This window comes from Perissodus microlepis, chromosome 9, assembly GCF_051167445.1.
Source record: "Perissodus microlepis isolate ML-2025 ecotype Zambia chromosome 9, ASM5116744v1, whole genome shotgun sequence".
Classification (NCBI taxonomy): domain Eukaryota; kingdom Metazoa; phylum Chordata; class Actinopteri; order Cichliformes; family Cichlidae; genus Perissodus; species Perissodus microlepis.
Genome location: NC_140469.1, coordinates 32,178,967 through 32,198,657, shown reverse-complemented (window position 1 = coordinate 32,198,657; position 19,691 = coordinate 32,178,967). Strand labels below are relative to the sequence as shown.

Here is a 19,691-nt window from a genome sequence, read left to right as displayed (position 1 = left end):
TGATCTGAGTGAAGCTCAGACTCACATGTTGTCCCTGTGTGCTGTTTGCTCGTCATCATCATGTGTCACGTGTTCGGCCTCAGAGTTTGTCTCTGTGTGCAGACCATCAAACCAGCAGACATCTCCACGGTGAGGAAGCTGCAGAAGCCTCCTCATCTCATCATGAGGATCATGGACGCCGTGCTGCTGCTGTTCCAGAGAAAGGTCACAGTCGGAGCCTGAAACGTTCCCTCAGAGTCACGACATGCTTTATAAATCTCTGTCATCTTTCTCAGGTCGACGCCGTGACCTCTGACCCCGAACGACCTTGTCCCAGACCGTCGTGGGCCGAGGCGATGAAGCTGATGCAGAACTCGGCCTTCCTCAGCACCCTGCTCAACTTCAGCAAGGTCACACACACACACACAGACACACAGACACACACACACACACAGAGACACACACACACACACACAGACACACACACACACGCACTCAGATGTGTGTGTGTGTGTGTCAGGGGGAAACTCCCCTCTCATGTTCTCATCAGCTGCTGTCTCTCTCCGTGTGTCACATACCTGCTAAGCTGTGGATCTCTGAGGCCGGCGCTCCGCCTGGAGAACCTCGGAGCGTCAGCTGATCCATCCGTCTGCTCTCTGTCATTATAAAGTCCTGCTTTATGTTTATGTTTATATTATTATATTATCATAAGATTCTGTTTACTTTGGTATGATCGTGATAAAACATAAAGACAGGAAATGCAGCAAGAAGCCAAACAGACATCCCGCTGCAGTAAAACGATTCTAAGTTGGTAGATCTGCACTGAGAGCAGATTTCATGAACGCATGAACTGAGGTGATGTTTGACGTCTCGGTGCTGCAGGACTCCATCACAGAGGAGGTGGTGGAGCTGCTCGCTCCTTACCTCCACATGGACGACTACAACATGGAGACGGCCAAGAGGATCTGTGGGAACGTGGCGGGGCTCTGCTCCTGGACTCAGGCCATGGTCGACTTCTTCAGCATCAACAAGGAGGTTCTTCCTCTGAAGGTGAACGCAGAGCTGTCAGTATCCATGAGAGCAGGAGCCAGCCTGACACAGGCGCTCATTATAGTGTGTGTGTGTGTGTGTGTGTGTGTGTGTGTGTGTGTGTGTGTGTGTGTGCGCAGGCTAACCTGGCCATGCAGGAGGCCCGTCTGCTGGTGGCTCAGGCTGAACTCACTAAGGCTCAGGAACAGCTGGATGCTAAACAGCTGGAGCTGGACGCGGTGCAGGTAAAGTGTGTTTGTGTTACCGCTCTCAGACTGTCGTCTTTAATAAAGACTGAACTGAAATCAGTCAAATCTCCAATCATGAGGCAGTTTCCTGTTTCACTGTCACTGCAGGTTTTCGACTCTCTTCAGTTTTATTTGGGTTCAAAGTCTTGTAGAGTTTCTGTGCACAGCAGCATTTCAGCCTTCCTCTGTTTTGGTGGTTAAACAGCAGCCGTAACAAGAAATGAGGGAAAATACAAACTTCATGGTCACTGGTTTGTTGATTTTATGGTTTATTGAGTATTGAACCTTCTGAGAATCGTGACCATCTGTAGTTCAGCAGTTTGCTATCAGTTAAATCTGTCTTTGTGAAACTCGCTCAGTCGTTTGGACACTTTCGTTTTTCGTCTCCACTCATTTGGCTCTCTCTTCTTTTTGCACTGATAACATTTTAATCGATTATTATGTTTAAAGTTTGGTAAATGTGTCTGATCTGGACCTTCAGGCGCTTTACGACGCTGCCATGAAGGAGAAGCAGGACCTGGAGGATGACGCCCAGGCCTGCCGCCGGAAGATGGCCAACGCTCGCGCTCTGATCGACGGCCTGGGAGGAGAAAAGGTCAGCTTCTGCCTTCCATCCATCTAACGGTTCATTGGTCCATCGTTCCTTCATCTCACACCTCGTCTTGTTGTGCCTCAGGTCCGTTGGACCGACAGCAGCGCGGGGTTTCAGACTCAGATCAAACACCTGGTGGGGGACGTCCTTCTGGCCACAGGCTTCCTGTCCTACGCCGGCCCCTTTAACCAGGAGTACCGCAGCCTGCTGCTGACGCTGTGGAGGAAAGAGATGGAGGAGAAGCTCCTCCCCTTCAGTCCCGTAAGATGTCACGCCTGAATGTTTATACAGAGAATCCACAGACAGTAGGGGTGTGTCCCAGAGACACAGATACCTGCAGCTCACACGTCTTGGACAGTGAAGTCAAAGCAGCCATATTATTGGTCAGATGATGAAACGCATCACAGCCGCCTTGTTTCTGTTGGTTCTTAAACACGAGGAACCAAACCCTGCTGAACGAGCTCGTTCTGACCTGCTGATGATGTAACTCCGTTTCTCCTGCAGGAGCTGAACGTGATTGGTCTGCTGGTGGACAACGCCACAGTGAGCGAGTGGAACCTGCAGGGTTTACCCAGCGACGACCTGTCCATCCAGAACGGCATCGTGGTGACGAAGGCGTCCCGCTACCCGCTGCTGATAGACCCCCAGGGCCAGGGCAGGACCTGGATCCAGAACAGAGAGCGAGACCAGCAGCTGCAGGTGAGAGCGTCAGCACGGGACTCAAAGTCCGAGCGCTTCGCTGACTGTTCGTGATTTTCTTCTTCTGTGGCTCAGGTGACGTCTTTGAACCACAAATACTTCCGTTCCCACCTGGAGGACAGCCTGTCTCTTGGGCGCCCCCTGCTGCTGGAGGACGTTGGTGAGGAACTGGACCCCGTCCTGGACAACATACTGGACAAAAACTACATCAAGTCTGGCTCCACTTACAAGGTAAAACAGCTGATCTGGACCGGAGGCTAAACGAGGAAGAAGACACAGTAACGGATGTTTCTCCTCCTCCTGCAGGTGAAGGTTGGAGACAAGGAGGTGGATGTAATGAAGGGCTTCACGCTCTACATCACCACCAAGATGGCCAACCCAGCATACAGCCCTGAGGTCAGCGCCAGGACGGCCGTGGTGGACTTCACCGTCACTCAGAGAGGCCTGGAGGACCAGCTGCTGGGACGGGTCATCCTGCTGGAGAAGCAGGTCACTCCACCCGCCTGTTATCCAATCAGTGACGTAGTTAATGAGTTAGCTAGTTACATTTCCTACGGTATGTTTGAAGGCCATTGTAGCGCTCGGCACGTCCGCATTAAGATGATGTTTTACACCACACACTCATGCTGTCTGCTTTATGTTGGTGGGAACGTCTGAACCCACGTGTCCGCCCAACATCTCAGCGGAGGCCAAACGGGCCACGAACAAAGACAACGTTTCTGTGCACTGAACTGAAGGTGGATTAAATATGTCTGCCCTCATTTTGAAATGATTCCCGTGTTCTGATGAAGGAGATGGAGGCAGAGCGAGTGAAGCTCCTGGAGGAGGTGACGTCCAACAAGAGGAAGATGCAGGAGCTGGAGGACAGCCTGCTGTTCAGGCTCACCAGCACACAGGGCTCGCTGGTGGAGGACCAGTCTCTGATCGAGGTGCTGAGCGTCACCAAGATCACCGCTCAGGAGGTACCAGCTGCTCCTTCACTGCGTCTCCTTATTGTTTTTGCATGTTTGTAATGTTCATGGAGGCGCAGAGCCCTTGTTGGGGGGGGGGTGGGGGCACAGTATGAATAAAATAAATAAATAATAAAATAAAAAAAAGAACTCTTGGACACTGCTAGCATCATTGACAGGTTTTTCACGGGGCTCCCACACAAACGCAAAGCAGGAGATGAAGCATCGCTGAATATGTTTCCAAACCAACTTCATTCTAAGCCAAAGACTAGAAAATATGGTGAAGCAAATCTTCCCTTTTGCTTCACCTGCACAAGTGCCGAGGTAGGTCTCCCTGCAGGATTAGTTTCCCTGCATCGGGAGCAGCGCCAGGCTGTTTAAATTACAGACAAACAGGATCCCACATTCTTGATTTTTAGTTCACAAACACTTGTTGTAATGCCTAACTACTCCTGACATGTTGGAGATGTTTGCTCTTTATACAGTAAAGTTACAGCGGGATACAAATAACATCAGGCTGATCCTGCCACGATTTGTTCCCCGGTTCAAATCACGGACAAACAGCATCCAACAGCTGTTTATGTTTTTGAACCCATTTTGCACAGAGAGGCATTTTTTGAAAAATGTATTGACAGCAATGTTGAATATTATTACACAGGAAAAAACAACTACATGTAAAATAATCACACCGTGACGCCTCTGCCTTTGTAAATGGAGGGACAGTAACTGCATGTGTATGTAAGCGTGTAAAAATTCAATTCAATTCAATTCAATTCAATTTTATTTATATAGCGCCAAATCACAACAAAAGTCGCCTCAAGGCGCTTCATAGATACAGAGAAAAACCCAACAATCATATGACCCCCTATGAGCAAGCACTTTGGCGACAGTGGGAAGGAAAAACTCCCTTTTAACAGGAAGAAACCTCCGGCAGAACCAGGCTCAGGGAGGGGCGGGGCCATCTGCTGCGACCGGTTGGGGTGAGAGAAGGAAGACAGGATAAAGACATGCTGTGGAAGAGAGACAGAGGTTAATAACAGATATGATTCAATGCAGAGAGGTCTATTAATACATAGTGAGTGAGAAAGGTGACTGGAAAGGAAAAACTCAATGCATCATGGGAATCCCCCGGCAGCCTACGTCTATTGCAGCATAACTAAGGGAGGATTCAGGGTCACCTGGTCCAGCCCTAACTATATGCTTTAGCAAAAAGGAAAGTTTTAAGCCTAATCTTAAAAGTAGAGATAGTTTCTGTCTCCCGAATCCAAACTGGAAGCTGGTTCCACAGAAGAGGGGCCTGAAAACTGAAGGCTCTGCCTCCCATTCTACTTTTAAATACTCTAGGAACAACAAGTAGGCCTGCAGAGCGAGAGCGAAGTGCTCTAATAGGGTGATATGGTACTACAAGGTCATTAAGATAAGATGGGGCCTGATTATTTAAGACCTTGTATGTGAGGAGCAGGATTTTGAATTCAATTCTGGATTTAACAGGAAGCCAATGAAGGGAAGCCAAAACAGGAGAAATCTGCTCTCTCCTTCTAGTCCCTGTCAGGACTCTTGCTGCAGCATTTTGGATTAGCTGAAGGCTTTTCAGTGAGTTTTTTGGACATCCTAATAATAATGAATTACAGTCGTCCAGCCTGGAAGTAATAAATGCATGAACTAGTTTTTCAGCGTCACTCTGAGACAGGATATTTCTAACTTTAGAGATGTTGCACAAATGGAAGAAAGCAGTCTTACATATTTGTTTAATATGTGCGTTGAAGGACATGTCCTGGTCAAAAATGACTCCAAGGTTCCTCACAGCGTTACTGGAGGCCAAGGTAATGCCATCCAGAGTATGAATCTGGTTAGATACCATATTTCTAAGATTTTCAGGGCCGAGTACGATAACCTCAGTTTGATCTGAATTAAGAAGCAGAAAGTTAGCGGCCATCCAGGTCTTTATGTCTTTAAGACATTCCTGCAGTTTAACTCATTGGTGTGTGTTATCTGGCTTCATGGACAGATAGAGCTGGGTGTCATCTGCATAGCAGTGTAAATGTATGCTATGTCTTCTAATGATGCTGCCTAAGGGAAGCATGTATAATGTAAACAGAATTGGTCCTAGCACTGAACCCTGTGGAACTCCATAATTAACCTCAGTGTGTGAAGAGGACTCTCCATTTACATGCACAAATTGGAGTCTATTAGATAGATATGATACAAACCACTGCAGTGCAGTACCTGTAATACCTACAGCATGTTCTAATCGCTCTAATAGGATATTATGGTCGACAGTATCGAACGCTGCACTGAGGTCTAGCAGGACAAGCACAGAGATGAGTCCACTGTCAGAGGCCATAAGAAGATCATTTGTAACCTTCACTAAAGCTGTTTCTGTGCTGTGATGAGCTCTGAAACCTGACTGAAACTCTTCAAATAAACCATTCCTCTGCAGATGATCTGTTAGCTGTTTGACAACTACTCTTTCAAGGATTTTTGATATGAAAATTGAAGTTAGATTAACAGTATTTTGTCTCTATCTGCCATTCTGCAATTCATCTCATGTAAACAATAACGTGGCCACAGCGTGACGTGAAAAAAAAGCACATACTTTTGACGTTGCGTGACGAACTCCGTATTCCTCGTCCACACGTAAACGCAAAAACTGAGTTTTCGAAAATCTCCATCCTGACAGGATTTTTTAAAAATCTCAGTTTTTGGTGATTCGAAACGCCGTTTACATGTGGACGAAAGCCCCAAACACATAGAAACAGCTGCGTTTTCAGAATTACCCGTGTAAGTGTGGCGTAAAAGAGTTAGTACTTATATTATTGTTACCTGTAATTTATTGCAGTTTACTGTTATTTGTTTAATTATTTACTAAATGTTTGTGGTGTGAAATAAACTGCGATGGAGTTTGAAAACAAAATATGTGTGTGTGGTTGGAGGATGTGTTTGGGGGTGGTGGTAAAAATAGTTTGGGAGCCGCTGAGCTAAAGGAACCTGTATGAAAGTCAGCGAGTCCTTTTATCTTCCAGGTAAGTGAGAAGCTGACGGTTGCCGCGGAGACAGAGGTGAAGATTAACCAGGCCAGGGAGGAGTACCGACCAGTGGCCACCAGGGGGAGCATCCTCTACTTCCTGATTGTGGAGATGTCGCTGGTGAACGTCATGTACCAGACGTCGCTGCGGCAGTTCCTCGGGCTCTTTGATTCGTCCATGCAGAACTCGGCCAGGTCGCAGGTCACCTCCAAACGCATCAGCAACATCATCAGCTTCCTCACCTACCAGGTGCTCCTCATCAGCACACACCTCAGGGCTGTCCTTTCTTTCCTGTAACGTGCACTCGAGTGGAGGTTCAGGATGTTTGTCTGTCCCTCAGGTGTACCGTTACACAGCCAGAGGCCTGTACGAGGAACACAAGCTGCTCTTCACTCTGCTGTTGGCTCTAAAGATTGACCTGCAGGCCCGAATCATCTCGCACGTGGAGGTGCTCACCTTCATCAAAGGTTACCTTCTCCTCCTCCTTTCTTCTCCTGCATCCTCCAGAGTCCTTTGAGAGTGAAAGTTGTTTCTCTCTCGGTGTAGGCGGAGCCTCTCTGGACCTGAACTCTGTAGAATCGAAGCCACGGCGCTGGATCCTGGACCAGACCTGGCTGAACCTGGTGCAGCTGTCCAGCCTGCCTGCGTTCTTCCAGATTCTGAACCAGGTGAACCAGAACGAGCGCGCCTGGAAAGCGTGGTTCGACCATCCAGCGCCAGAAGACGCCCCGCTGCCCGATGGCTACGAGGAGAAGCTCGACACCTTCCGGAAGCTTCTGCTCATCCGGAGCTGGTGCCCCGACCGGACCATCGCTCAGGTCTGATTGCTGATTTGATCTGACAGAGCAGACTGTGGTTAATGTGGAGGCTAACAGCTGATGGTTGCAGGCGCGGCGCTACATCTCAGAGTCTCTGGGCCAACAGTACGCCGAAGGCTCGGTCCTGGACTTGGACGCCATGTTGGCAGAGAGCAACAACCGAACGCCGATGGTGTGTCTGCTGTCGATGGGCTCCGACCCGACTGAGAACATCGAGAGATTAGCCAAGAATAAGGTGAGGGCGAGTAGTGAAAGGGCGGAGGTGAACGATGATGTAATAAAAAGGAAAAACATCGGAAACTACCGAAATAATTAATGCATAAGTACGAATAATATAGTCATAAATCCTATTTAAGCAAATGATCGGATATTTACTTTAAACCTAAAGGGTGCAGATGACCGGGGTACACAAGAAAATACAGAAATAATTTTTGTGTATTTATAGAAAAATAGCTGAAAGTACAGGAGCAAAAGCAAATTAAGGAAAAATACTGATTTATTTTGTTAAAGCCTAGATTAGATTTTTTTTTGCTGCAGGGGGCGCCGTGCCGTCCCATCTCCATGGGTCAGGGCCAAGAGGTTCACGCTCGCAGGCTATTGGCCAACAGCATGCTGGACGGCGGCTGGCTCCTCCTCCAGAACTGCCACCTGGGACTGGACTTCCTGGATGAGCTGCTGGAGACGGTCACATCAGCGGTGCTGGAGAGCGTGCACAAAGATTTCCGAGTGTGGCTGACGACCGACGTGCACCCCAGGTAACAATGACGAGGTCTGACGTCCTGCTTTAAGTCCTGGCGGCCCCTCTGCAGGTTTACTTTACGGCACATTTAGTCTCAGCTTAAACCAGCAGCTGTGTCTGCAGAGCTGCTTGACTGTGTTTGTGTTTGTGAGCAGGTTCCCCATCACCTTCCTTCAGTCCTCCATCAAGTTCACCAATGAACCTCCTCTTGGTAGGAGACGTGATGCTGATGAACTCGTGAATTTTTATTGATCCTTCGCTGTCTTTCACTTTCCCACTTATTTTATTTTATCTGTCGGCATCAGGCATGAAAGCCGGTCTGAAGAGGACTTTTAATGGTGTCACTCAGGACCAGCTAGAGATCAGCAACCTGCCTCAGTGGAAGCCTCTGCTGTACGCTGTGGCCTTCCTCCACACCACCGTGCAGGTATCTGCCAACACCCACACGATCAGATTCATAAATCCACCGTTTCTTTGTGGAAAACAGCTCCTGTAAGATCATTCTGATGTTATCATTTCTCCTTCTTCTTCTTTATCCCATCAGGAGCGTCGTAAGTTCGGTCCGCTCGGCTGGAACATCCCCTACGAGTTCAACCAGGCAGATTTTACCTCCAGCATCCAGTTTGTGCAGAACCACCTGGACACCCTGGACGTGAAGAGAGGCGTGAACTGGAGCTGTCTGCGCTACATGCTCGGTCAGTCTCTTTAAACTTGCTCTGTTCTTTCCACCGTAACGTTTCATCCATCAGATTATGAGAGAAACCTCAAACCCTCCAGTTCTCCAGAAATCTTCCTGACTCTTTCTTCACGTCTGCTCTCCAGGTGAAGTCCAGTATGGCGGTCGGGTGACAGATGACTTGGACAAACGGCTCCTCAACACGTTCACGCGTGTCTGGTTCAGTGAGAGCACCTTCAGTGAAGCTTTCTGCTTCTTTAAGGGCTACAGCATCCCTGCCAATGCCAAGAGCATCCAGGAGGTCCTGCAGCACATCGAGGGGCTGCCGCTGGTCGACTCACCGGAGGTCCGAGCACGCTCAGAGACGGGACGCGTCCACACTGAGGCAGTACTAGCCCAGTCACATGTCACATTTCTCCTGTTTGCAGGTGTTTGGACTCCACCCCAACGCTGACATCACCTACCAGACCAACCTGGCGAATGACACGCTGAGCACCATAATCAACATCCAACCGAAGGACACCGGAGGCGGGGCCGGGGAGACCAGGGAGGCCAGCGTGCAGAGACTAGCCAATGAGATGCTGGAGAAGCTGCCACCTGACTACATCCCACACGAGGTGTTTGTTTAGCACCGAACGGCCGACCCAAAACTCGACGAAGAACACAATCCCACCAATCAGTCCCACCAATCAGCCGCCAGCTAGCTTAGCTTAGCATGAATACTGGAAACAGCTGAGCTGCTGTGTAAGCAACAAGCTGCCAAGTTAAAAACAAAAATGTGCTCATGTTCAAAGCAGCTTTGTTAGGCTCAAGAAACACATGCAGCTCTGTGCAGCTCAAACAAACAGTGTGCTAATACACGAGTGTCAGAGATGCAGGTGAGCAGATATGGGTACGTTTGGACCGAGCCAGGGTAGCTGTTTCCTGTTTCTAATGTTTATGCTAAGCTAACATTATTGAACTTTGACAGGAATTGAAAAAGAATGCAGAGATAAATATGACAATAAAGCACAGTGTGGTTGTACTCTAGAGCCCGGCTGCTAACCCCGACCGTCGCCCAGTGAATGATGGAAACGAGTGAACAGATTTCAGACAGCAGATTTGTCAGCGCCTGATTCTTTTAGATGAATTCAGACTTTAAATCATCAGCAGAATCTGGCAGAGCATCTCTGAACCATCAAACACGAACACGTTCATGAGTCCTCTGGAGAAACATGACGTCTCTGTGTGTTTTGAAGGTCAAAGGTCAACTCCGGAAGATGGGTCCTCTTCAGCCAATGAACATCTTCCTCCGACAGGAGTTGGACCGAATGCAGCGTGTCATCAGCGGCGTACGGAGCACGCTCACTGACCTCAGACTGGCCATCGATGGTCAGTCACACACACACACACACACGTTCACTGAGGCTCGATCTGACTCGTGTTCCCGTCGTTGCAGGGACCATCATCATGTCTGAAGACCTGCGCGACGCCCTCGACAGCATGTTCGATGCTCGGATCCCGCGCCTGTGGCTGAGGCTCAGCTGGCCGTCGGCCACGCTCGGCTTCTGGTTCAGCGAGCTGCTGGAGAGGAACCAGCAGCTCAGCGCGTGGATCAGCGCCGGCCGGCCCAACCAGTTCTGGCTCACCGGCTTCTTCAACCCGCAGGTTTGTTCGTTGTTCCGGAAATCTGGATTTTTGGAATTCTTCAGTTTTCTTTCCGAATGTTTTTTGTTTCTTTAGGGTTTCCTGACCGCCATGCGCCAGGAGACGACACGCTCCAACCTGTCCAGGGGCTGGGCCTTGGACACGGTCACCCTTAGCAACGATGTCACCAAGATGATGAGGGAGGACGTCTCAGCTCCGCCCCCTGAAGATGTGGGTGGAGTCTATATCTATGGTCTCTTTCTGGATGGAGCGGGATGGGACAGACGTGGCGCCAAACTCGCTGAGGCTCCGCCCAAAGTTTGTCTTTTTAAAATCAGTGTTTTTTTACTTAAATTAAAATAATAAACTGAAGCTTTAAAAAAACTTCAGTGTTCAAAAGTCCAACGTTTTACTGTTTCTGTATTTTTTTGTAAATTAACATAAAAACATTTTAAGAGTTTTTAAAAGATTAATCTAATGAAAAATGATGAATTATTAATTGATTTAGAAACTAAATCTAAACTAAAATTTAGGAACTAAATGAAATCAAAGTATTTTTGTTTTTGCTCAGTAATAATAAGTTTGTCTCGGCCCCCCAGGTCCTCTTCACCCCCCTCCCTGTGGTCCACGTCTTCGCCGTCAGCTCAGCCAACATGGCCGACAGTAAGCGTCCCCCTGGCGGCGGGGGGGCGGTCGGCCTGTACTCGTGTCCCGTCTACAAGAAGCCTCGACGCACCGACCTGAACTTCATCTTCTCCCTGCAGCTGAGGAGCGTGCAGCCGGCCGAGCGCTGGACGCTGCGAGGCGCCGCGCTGCTCTGCGACTGCAAGTGATCCAAACGTTGTTGTTCCACAGACACGGACAGACACTCACCGTGGGGCTCTGCTGCGTCTCACTCAGACCTCCCCACAGTTTCAGTTTGAGCTTTTTTATTCTGATGTTCTGATAGTTTCCATTTTTCTTCAGCACCAAACATGTTTGTAGGTTTTTAGTCTGTTAGATTTATGAAAATCAAAATGTTTCCACCTCTTCTCTCTGCAAGTCTCTAATAATAATAATAATAATAATAATAATAATAATAATAATAGTAATAATAGTAACATTAATGATTTTGTATGTGACCTCACACAGTAAAGCTGATGTGAGGATCATCTCAGTTTCGGTGGTTGTATGAACTTAATGCATAAAATAATAATTTGCTTTAATTAAAAAACTTTCTATATGTCATTTCCTGAGTGTTTCAAAATAAAAGTCCTGTCTTTCATGTTTTGAATGTGAGGCTGTTCCTGTGATGCCTTCAAATCTGTTTCAGTCTGCAGTTTTTTACAGTTCAGACCCAAAGTGACTCAAACATTTACTTAAGAGGTTCGTCTGGGTTTTCCTGCTCAGCAGCGCTAAACAGGCAAAACACACAAACAGAAACAAACAGGAAAACATGTGTTTCTGTGTTTCTGTGAACAATGCAGCAGCAAAATGAAAGACCAGGATTTATTTTTTAATGATTGACAAAAACATTAAATGATCATGTTTATTTTCACATAAATGTTCCATCGGTCCTTCTTTTAGAAGAAGTTTAGAAATTAAAAATACTAATAACACAGCAGGAAAAAGCCGACAGCACGAGTCCTGAAAGGCTTAAAGAGAAAATAAACGCACAAAGAATGAAACAAAAAGGCACAAAACCTCAAAACAAGAGTGAATTAAATCTGACCGACACACAAAGATGCTAAAAGCCCCAAACTTGAACCTGTGAGGTCATTAATGCCTGTGTGTGTGTGTGTGTGTGCATGTTTACATGTCTTTGTGGGGACCAAAATGCCCGTCCCCACAAGTTTGAAGACATTTTTGGGACTCAGGATGTGGTTTTAGTGTCCGGGACAGTCGGGTCAGGGTTAGGCATTCAGTCTTAATGGTTAGAGTAAAAGGCTGAGGAGAGCATGATGTCAAATAGATGTCCCCACAAGGATATGAAAACACAACCGTGTGTGTGTGTTACTGTGAATTTGTGAGAAAAGTGAAGATTTCAGAATCAGTGAGAAATGTTTCACTTCCTGTTGGTGAAGAAGAGCAGACTCCTCTTCAGCCACAGAAATGAAGAAGCTTTTATTTTGACGAGCTCAGCCAGGAGCAGAGGCGACCCTGCAGAGGTGAAGGTCACAGTCAGAATCAGCACCAGAGAACCGCACGAGGACGGCCTCATTGGTCACGGCTGAGTTCACTATGTGATGGTAACAAGCTGATTATTACAGAACAGGAAACACACGTCTGCTCATCAAACACCAGCTGCTGCTGCTTTTATCAGTCTGCCAACAAAACCTCACAAGAAAGAAGTTTGTGTGAGTTTGCAGCGTTCCTCTAAACTGAAAACTAAAACAGACTGAAAATGGGAGCGTGCAGCCACACTCGAGAGTCAGGCAGCTGAAATGTGTTTGTCTTCATCTGTAGTTACGTTTCATTGGCTGGAAATGTGCTAACTGGAATCATTCATGAGTCCAGATGAACAAAAGCAAGTGTTTACTGCTCCACGCTGCACGAATCTGAGTCAAAATCACTCGGACGCGCCCACGTAGGCATTCCACTAAAACCATGTGACCACCTTTAAACCTGTCGTGAGTATAATTTTAGACTCTTCACTTTATTTTGAAAGAACAGATTTGCAGGAAGTGCGGCTGCTGCAGAAACTCTTCACTTTTCACTGGCTTTAATCTCGAAGGTTTCTCCAGATGTGGAACATTCATGCTAAACATTCAACATCTGACGAGCGTCTCCATGTAAAACACTGACAAACTCAAACTTTATACGGTAACTGACAGATTTATTCCTCCATTTTCAGGCTTTTCACAATGAACTTGGATGAGTTTGATGCTTTTATTCACGTTGGTGAATAAAACCAGCCAAGAGGCCGATTCCTGCAGAGGAGGAGGCAGAGTGGAGGAATCTGCAGGTTCTGTCTCTAACACACAACCAGAGCTTCAATCATAACGAGCACATAATAAAACCATGATCCCCCCAATCGACTCTTTCAGCCTGTTTCCTCTGGATCGAACAGGATCTAACAAACCCCAGCTTCTGCTGGGACACTGGTCATCATGGGAGGAAAAAGATGGCTGCCGTGTTGCTGTTTCCTGTCTTACACCAGGGTTATACTTCCTGTATTTGTTTTTAATCAGAGGATGAACTTAAAGCTTTCAGTCTGCTCTACAACCCACCACCTATCCACACGTCTGCTAAGTGACTGGAAATCAGTAAAACTTCTACCAGACTTTAGTAAATGTTGCATTAAGATGAGCAGACAGATTTTAATCTCAGCATCGCAGATTTTTCAGGACACTGGAAGAGTTCCTGCTGTGGATTTAGATGTTAGTGTTGTGTGGATGATCCCATTCTGTGATCTTTGTGTTACTAACACTGATGCTTTTACACTTTAGGACCCTCGAGACCTCTGCTGCTCAGCCGTCCTGATCGCTGCCTCCACTTTAACCAGTGCCAGAGGCTGTAACCTCTGATCATTTCACCTGCACCGACAGTAAAACTCTTCTCCAGAACCAAACGTGCCATAAACCCATCACAGCTTCATCATCAGCTCAGTCTCAGCAACATGCAGACGACCGAGCAGCAGAAACTCTGCAGGGAACGTCTGAAGTCTGTTCTTCAGTTTTCCCAGCTCACTGTTTATTGAACATGAGACCGAAAAATAACTTCACTCGGGATTTGATGGTAAATGTCCGGAAGCACACTTGCTCTCAGGAGCCGGGTTTGATGTTCAGTCTGATTGGATCTGTTCTCTGCTCGCTTCCTTCAAGTGTTCAACACAAAATAATCTTTATTTTATTTTTTAATGAATCATTTATTCTTGTACAGCTACCCAAAAACCTTCCTCTCAGTGTGTCTCAGAAGTCCAAAGAAAGGGCGCAGATCTGGTTTTAGGACAGCTGCTTCATGTCGTACATCGGCACCTCAGATCCCTCCGCTCTGCCCTCGTCTTCGGCCGGCCTGGCGGCGTGAGGGCTGGACTTGCGGCCCTTGGGAGGAGGGACGGGCAGAGCTCCTTCTGTGACGCCCTCGGCTCCCTCCTGGCCCTCTGCCACAGTCCTCTCCTTCTTCAGGTTGAGCTTGGCTGGGACACTCTTGGTGATGGTGTCCTTCAGCTTCTCTCCCGACTGCTTCAGCCTTTCGCCGGACTGGCGGATCTTCTCGCGCCTCTCGGCCGTCACGATGCGCTCGCCGAGTTTGTTCACCTTGGTGCCCAGGTTCTCACGGGTCTTGCTCATGTTCTCCTTGGAGAAGGTGGCTTTGAAGCTCTCGATGCGCGTCAGCCCCGTCTTCTTTATGCGGCTGGCTGCCGAGGAGTCGGCCTCCTCCACCACCATGTACTCCTCGTCCGACTCTGGAGGGAGCTCGAACTTGTCGGGCTCCACCTCGGCACTGGCCCGGGCCCCGCTGCTGCTGGGCTCCTCTGGCTCGTTTCCCGGGGCGACGGATTTCACCTCCTGGTCACCCTGAGAAACAGAGAGAGAGAGCAAAGAACAAGCTTGAAAACAAACCGATTCAATGGTCCATTTTTTTTGGTGGACAAAGTTCAGCAGTGATGTCAGATGTAATTGTGTCTTTGTCTGAAGTGTGTCATGCAGACTTGTGCTGGGCTGTGATCCTGCATCCAGAAATAACCTGCAGCACCTGTTTCTGCAGCTCAGCGCTCGCCTGCAGGAAGCTAATATCAGCTAGCAGCGCAGAGCAACACGGGATCGCTTTCAGCTCCAGGCTGCGTCACGCCGTGCATCTGTCTGTAACTCTGAGATCAGGTTACGCAGAACAGCAGAGAGTGAAGCTACAGCTCCACAGTCCCACTCATTCATACTGGGAGCTGCCCAGTAAACCTGCAGTCTGACCCCACAGCCTAGCAAACACCAGCAGCAGGTGTGCTGCTTAAACCAGCCTGCAGTTCAATCAACTCAATGAAAACAGTCCAGATGAGACTGTTTATAATGTTGATCTGCAGTGAATTAGATGTAGATGTGCTGTGAGCATCATGTGCAGCAGTTTGGACACCAGAGCGGAAAAGAGCCGATCAGGAAATCCGAGCCGCCATCCTGTCGTCTCAGGAAGCTGAAGTTCATACTTTGACGATGGGATCCATAAACGTTGGGCTCAAGTTACTTTGGAATGTCGGCGTTCACTGAATGCAGATCACATGGAAATGAATCTAATCAGCAACATGATCCATGAAACATGGAATCCAATCTGATTACTTATGGATGGTTTGAAACAAACATCAAAGCTGAACTGATGTTACAAAATGTTCAGATTCTGAAAACTCTTTTTATATTCAGCTTTTACATTTGGTCGACTTTAATCAGTTACACTGTTATTGCCGTCACACTGTTTATTCCTCATCAGTCTGTTTGATGTTGTAAAAAGTGTTTTTCACGTCATTTTTTAATGTTTCTGTTCCCAATCTGCTCAGACATCTTTGACTTATTTGTCTGAATAATCTGAATAATCCTGCAGTTAAACCCAAATGAACCTGTTACTTAACTTGTAGTTAGCATGCTAACAGAAGCATCACAGATGTGACACCTGATATGTTTGAGCTGACATTTCCACATGACATTTCCACAGCTCTGATGAACACAGCACACTCAGAGCTGAGCTTCACAGCAGGAAGCAGCTAATGAACGGTAAAAAATCAGCCTCTAAATCGCTCTGATCATCCTGCTGTCGTCAGGTTCATCTGTGCACAAACCAACTGTGAGGCTGTTTGATGCTGAACACACAGCAGTGACCGTGTGCAGCTTTCTGAGGTCATCTTTCCTGAACTGAGACCAGGACTGAAACCCGAGCTGGATGGACTCGTCCAACAGCAAACAGTTTAACCATTTGACTCATTCTTTGTGGTTAAAAAAGGAAACTCGGGGACCTCTCTGCTCTGCCAGACTGCAGGAGCGAGGGCCAAATATGGAGGGTCGAAGGCTATGAGCCCATCTGACCTCCTGACATGGGTTGTGTGCTGAGTCCCCACAGCTTTTGCTTCCACTGGGAGGATTTCCTCCATCAGTCTAACTGGGAGCAGGCAGCAGCTAATGAAATGATTCATAGCCAGAGAGAGAGTGAGGGAGGGCAGACAACTATATTAGGAGATGGAGGAGCTGCAGACTCAGAATAACCTGGTTTGTCAGCAGTCAGCTGGCTCAGTCACTTACAGTACAGAGTGTGATCATCACTCATTAAGTCTCTGAGAGCTTCAGGATGAGCACAACTACCAAACGTCAGCGTTCGTCTAAGAACCGAGAACGTAGCGTCACAGGATCTGAAAACATCTCGAGTTGATGTGAAAATTCACAAAACGTAAACAAACATGGAAGTCTTTCCTATTTCTGCTTCCATCCCACACGGCGTGATGTTTGTATTTCTGTGTGGCCTCACTGACGGGACTGCAACCTGACGCAGTAACAGAACCACGCCCTGCAGTCACCGCACTAGCTTACATGCTAACTTGAATGCTAAATTCACTGCGTCACTTAAAGTGAATGTTTTAATGTTTAACAAGTGCTTAAATCAGCTGATTCTTCACACAGTGAACTAAAAGCAATGCTCTTTGATGAAATTAGGTTTCATTGTGTTACGAAGCATCAGTGTCTCTTTATTGCATAAAATTCACAAATGTGTGTTTGCATCTTTGAGCGTTGCTGGTTTAACAGCTCGTCTGTGTGTAAAAATTCTCAGTTATAAAAAGATAAAAAATAATCTTTTTATAACTGTTAATAATAATAATGATAATCTGAAATCAATAATACGTGAGCTGCACACAAGTCTGAAATCAGTCCTCTTTTACTTTAGTTTTCTAAAGTACATGACTTGCTGTGAGCTTCAGGTCTGTGCGGTAACCTTTCAGCACACTGAAGCTTATCCAGGGCTAAAATAATCGCGTCACTGTCATGCTGGCAGCTGCTAACTGTGAAGGCCAAAGAAGTAAAATGAATCCCGGTGTGCTTGTTGCTATTTCAAACCTCAGAGGTTGAGACTGAGACTTTCATCGGCTGGTGTGAATCTTAAAAGAACTCAGATGTGAATCAACAGTGACATAAAAACAAAACGAGGTGGTCACAAACATGTTCTCAAAGAACACAACAGTCATGTTAAACTCCAGTAAAGATCACAACTGCAGCTCACTTTGAGTTTAACATCAGTGACCACCGCCCATCAACAGTTTGTGTACTTCATAAAAACATCCTCTGACTTTTCTTGGAATTAAAGACCTGGAGGTGAGCGAATGCCTATTTTAGACATAAACCAGCTGGATCCACCTTTACAGTCATCATTCGTCAAACACCAGCTGGCCTTATTAACTTCTACAGTCCAAAAGTTCAGTTTGTCCCCCGATGAAACCGGCTGCCAGGAATACTGTGGACTAAATAAACAATGATGCAGAGGCTCAAACCCCACAGAACCCCAAAGTGAGCCAATCCATTACTCTGGCTTCTTAATAAAGAAATAAAAGAAAGTCCTCTTTCTAAGATTTAGGATTTTTTGTGCTGATAAAACAATGCTAACTGCACTGGTGCTGTATGGTAGGAGCATTTCACCAGGCCACCTTTAGACACAGAACAGTGACAGAGGCTAATCCAGTCCCCCGGGCTGGTAGCTCCAAATTATATCTTTATTATTGGAATTGGTTTTGCTGGTGTTGACTGTTGACAACTGCTGATATGCCCGCTTGGATCCAGTTTAGTTTTCAGGGTTAATTTGTTTAGTTTGGGTTTGTCATTTCAGATCTACTGAATCAACCATCCACTGATCTTCAAACAAGAAGAACTACGTCAGTAATCCCTTGGTTGGATGTCCAGAAGGACTGTTTCCAACATTCCTTGATCCATGAAGCATATTAAGAACAAGAACTTTCTGATACAGAGAACGTGTGAGAGTCTTACCTGATAAATGACCACCCTGAACTTGTTCTTGGCGAGGAGGTCACCCTGAGTGGCCTCCACCTTCTTGACCCTGATGTTCTGGTTCTCCACACGCACCCTGACATCCTTGATGTGCCGGCTGACCTTCCGTGTTTTCTCCAGCAGCCGGTCGACGGTAGAGCTGGTGTTGGCGTGCTCATTGGTCAGTTTGACAACGTCGGCCTGGATGGTTTTGACCGTGCTCTCCAGCTCAAGCTGACGCTCCTCCATGCGCTGCTGTGTGACCTGGACGCTGTCCATGAGGCCCGCCACGCGTTCCAGCAACGCCATGATGCTACCCGCATCATCTCCGCCACCAGTCGTCATCCCCGGTTTATCGGTCATTCTTGCTGCTTGGTTTGCTGGTAATATTCTCGTTGCTTGGTCGATCGACTGTTTGTGTCCAGTGATCCAGAGATAAAAGGAACAAAGTAATGAGGAAGAGGAGGATGACTTGGACAGGCAAACTCCAGTAAAATGTACTCCAGTTAAGAGTGAAATTTGAAAGATGTGAAGAACAAAGATATGAATTTGAGGATGACTGTCGAAACACTGGGAATATCCAAAGGAAGACCTCAGAAAGGAAAATTAAAGAAAGCAGGAGGACAGGAGGACCAGATCACCCCTCTACGACTGGAGGGTGACCCTGAAACTGTTCAGATCAACTCATAGACTCCACCCTACTGGGAGAGAAAGGGAGGGGGTGGGGGTGATCGGAGTCAAGAGGAGGGACGGAGGGAGGCTAAAAAGAGATGAGCTAAAATGCAGTGGGAGCGTTAAAGGGGGAGGTGGATCGGAGCTAAAATCCTCTTTAGTCAGTATCATAGCTGCAGTTTAAATGCACCCAGACTGTGAGACGTTACAGAGCAGTGAGGATCACGTTGATCTGACTTGGTAAGTCACGTTGAGGCCCTGAGGAACACCGAACTAGCCAAAACTTTCCATCAATCAGAGGATTTTTAAGTGGAAATGGATATTACGGGAATGCATGTGTTAATGAGCGAGAGAGATAAAGAGTGACATGGATCCCAGCTTCTCTCTGTGTTCTCGGCTGCTAAAAATACAGCGAGGGTAAAGTGACTCCCTGTGCTTCTTTGGGACGTGAGCATATTAAAAGGAATGGAAACCCCCTCCCATCTATTTCCCCACATCCATCTATCCCCCATCACCTTTTCACTTGTTCTGTCTTAATCCCTCCCTCCAGGTTTGACGTTTTTGGCACCCCAGGCCTCCAAATGAGCATTCATGATGCTAACACTCGCCTTCACTGCCATCTTTGTTCTTGACTTGAGCCGGGTAGTCCAAGTTTGGATAAGGACGTGGAGCAAGAGATGGGAGGAGCAAGCAGTCAACATCACGTTGT

General features: G+C 47.2%; 2 protein-coding genes across 2 annotated transcripts in view; one reads left to right on the top strand and one right to left on the bottom strand.

The window, feature by feature from the left end:
• dnah5l (dynein, axonemal, heavy chain 5 like) overlaps positions 1-11,655 on the top strand; it is a 60,585-nt gene extending 48,930 nt beyond the window's left edge. The window contains exons 63-86 of the mRNA XM_084940351.1: positions 103-204; positions 276-389; positions 862-1,029; positions 1,149-1,253; positions 1,738-1,851; positions 1,933-2,109; positions 2,353-2,547; positions 2,623-2,778; positions 2,854-3,036; positions 3,339-3,509; positions 6,521-6,772; positions 6,864-6,990; positions 7,070-7,341; positions 7,412-7,576; positions 7,879-8,096; positions 8,236-8,291; positions 8,386-8,507; positions 8,625-8,775; positions 8,903-9,102; positions 9,185-9,373; positions 9,995-10,127; positions 10,195-10,403; positions 10,479-10,700; positions 10,982-11,655. Coding sequence (XP_084796477.1) covers positions 103-204; positions 276-389; positions 862-1,029; positions 1,149-1,253; positions 1,738-1,851; positions 1,933-2,109; positions 2,353-2,547; positions 2,623-2,778; positions 2,854-3,036; positions 3,339-3,509; positions 6,521-6,772; positions 6,864-6,990; positions 7,070-7,341; positions 7,412-7,576; positions 7,879-8,096; positions 8,236-8,291; positions 8,386-8,507; positions 8,625-8,775; positions 8,903-9,102; positions 9,185-9,373; positions 9,995-10,127; positions 10,195-10,403; positions 10,479-10,700; positions 10,982-11,215 — 4,035 coding nt within the window. The 3' untranslated portion in view covers positions 11,216-11,655. The remainder of the gene's footprint in view (positions 1-102; positions 205-275; positions 390-861; positions 1,030-1,148; positions 1,254-1,737; positions 1,852-1,932; positions 2,110-2,352; positions 2,548-2,622; positions 2,779-2,853; positions 3,037-3,338; positions 3,510-6,520; positions 6,773-6,863; positions 6,991-7,069; positions 7,342-7,411; positions 7,577-7,878; positions 8,097-8,235; positions 8,292-8,385; positions 8,508-8,624; positions 8,776-8,902; positions 9,103-9,184; positions 9,374-9,994; positions 10,128-10,194; positions 10,404-10,478; positions 10,701-10,981) is intronic.
• A 214-nt stretch (positions 11,656-11,869) lies between these two features.
• On the bottom strand, positions 11,870-18,988 carry cavin4b (caveolae associated protein 4b). The gene is made up of 2 exons (XM_084940327.1): positions 18,311-18,988; positions 11,870-14,881 (listed from the first exon to the last, which is right to left on the bottom strand). Exons 1-2 carry the CDS (start codon positions 18,671-18,673, stop codon positions 14,306-14,308), a joined length of 939 nt encoding a protein of 312 aa, XP_084796453.1. The 5' UTR covers positions 18,674-18,988; the 3' UTR covers positions 11,870-14,305.
• Between the last annotated feature and the right edge of the window lie 703 nt (positions 18,989-19,691).

Coding starts and splice junctions, on each gene's coding strand:
- cavin4b (XM_084940327.1), bottom strand. CDS start 18,673: ATGACCGATAAACCGGGGATGACGACTGGTGGCGGAGATGATGCGGGT. Junction 14,882..18,310: donor TCAGGGTGGTCATTTATCAG/GTAAGACTCTCA, acceptor TCTGTTTCTCAG/GGTGACCAGGAGGTGAAATC.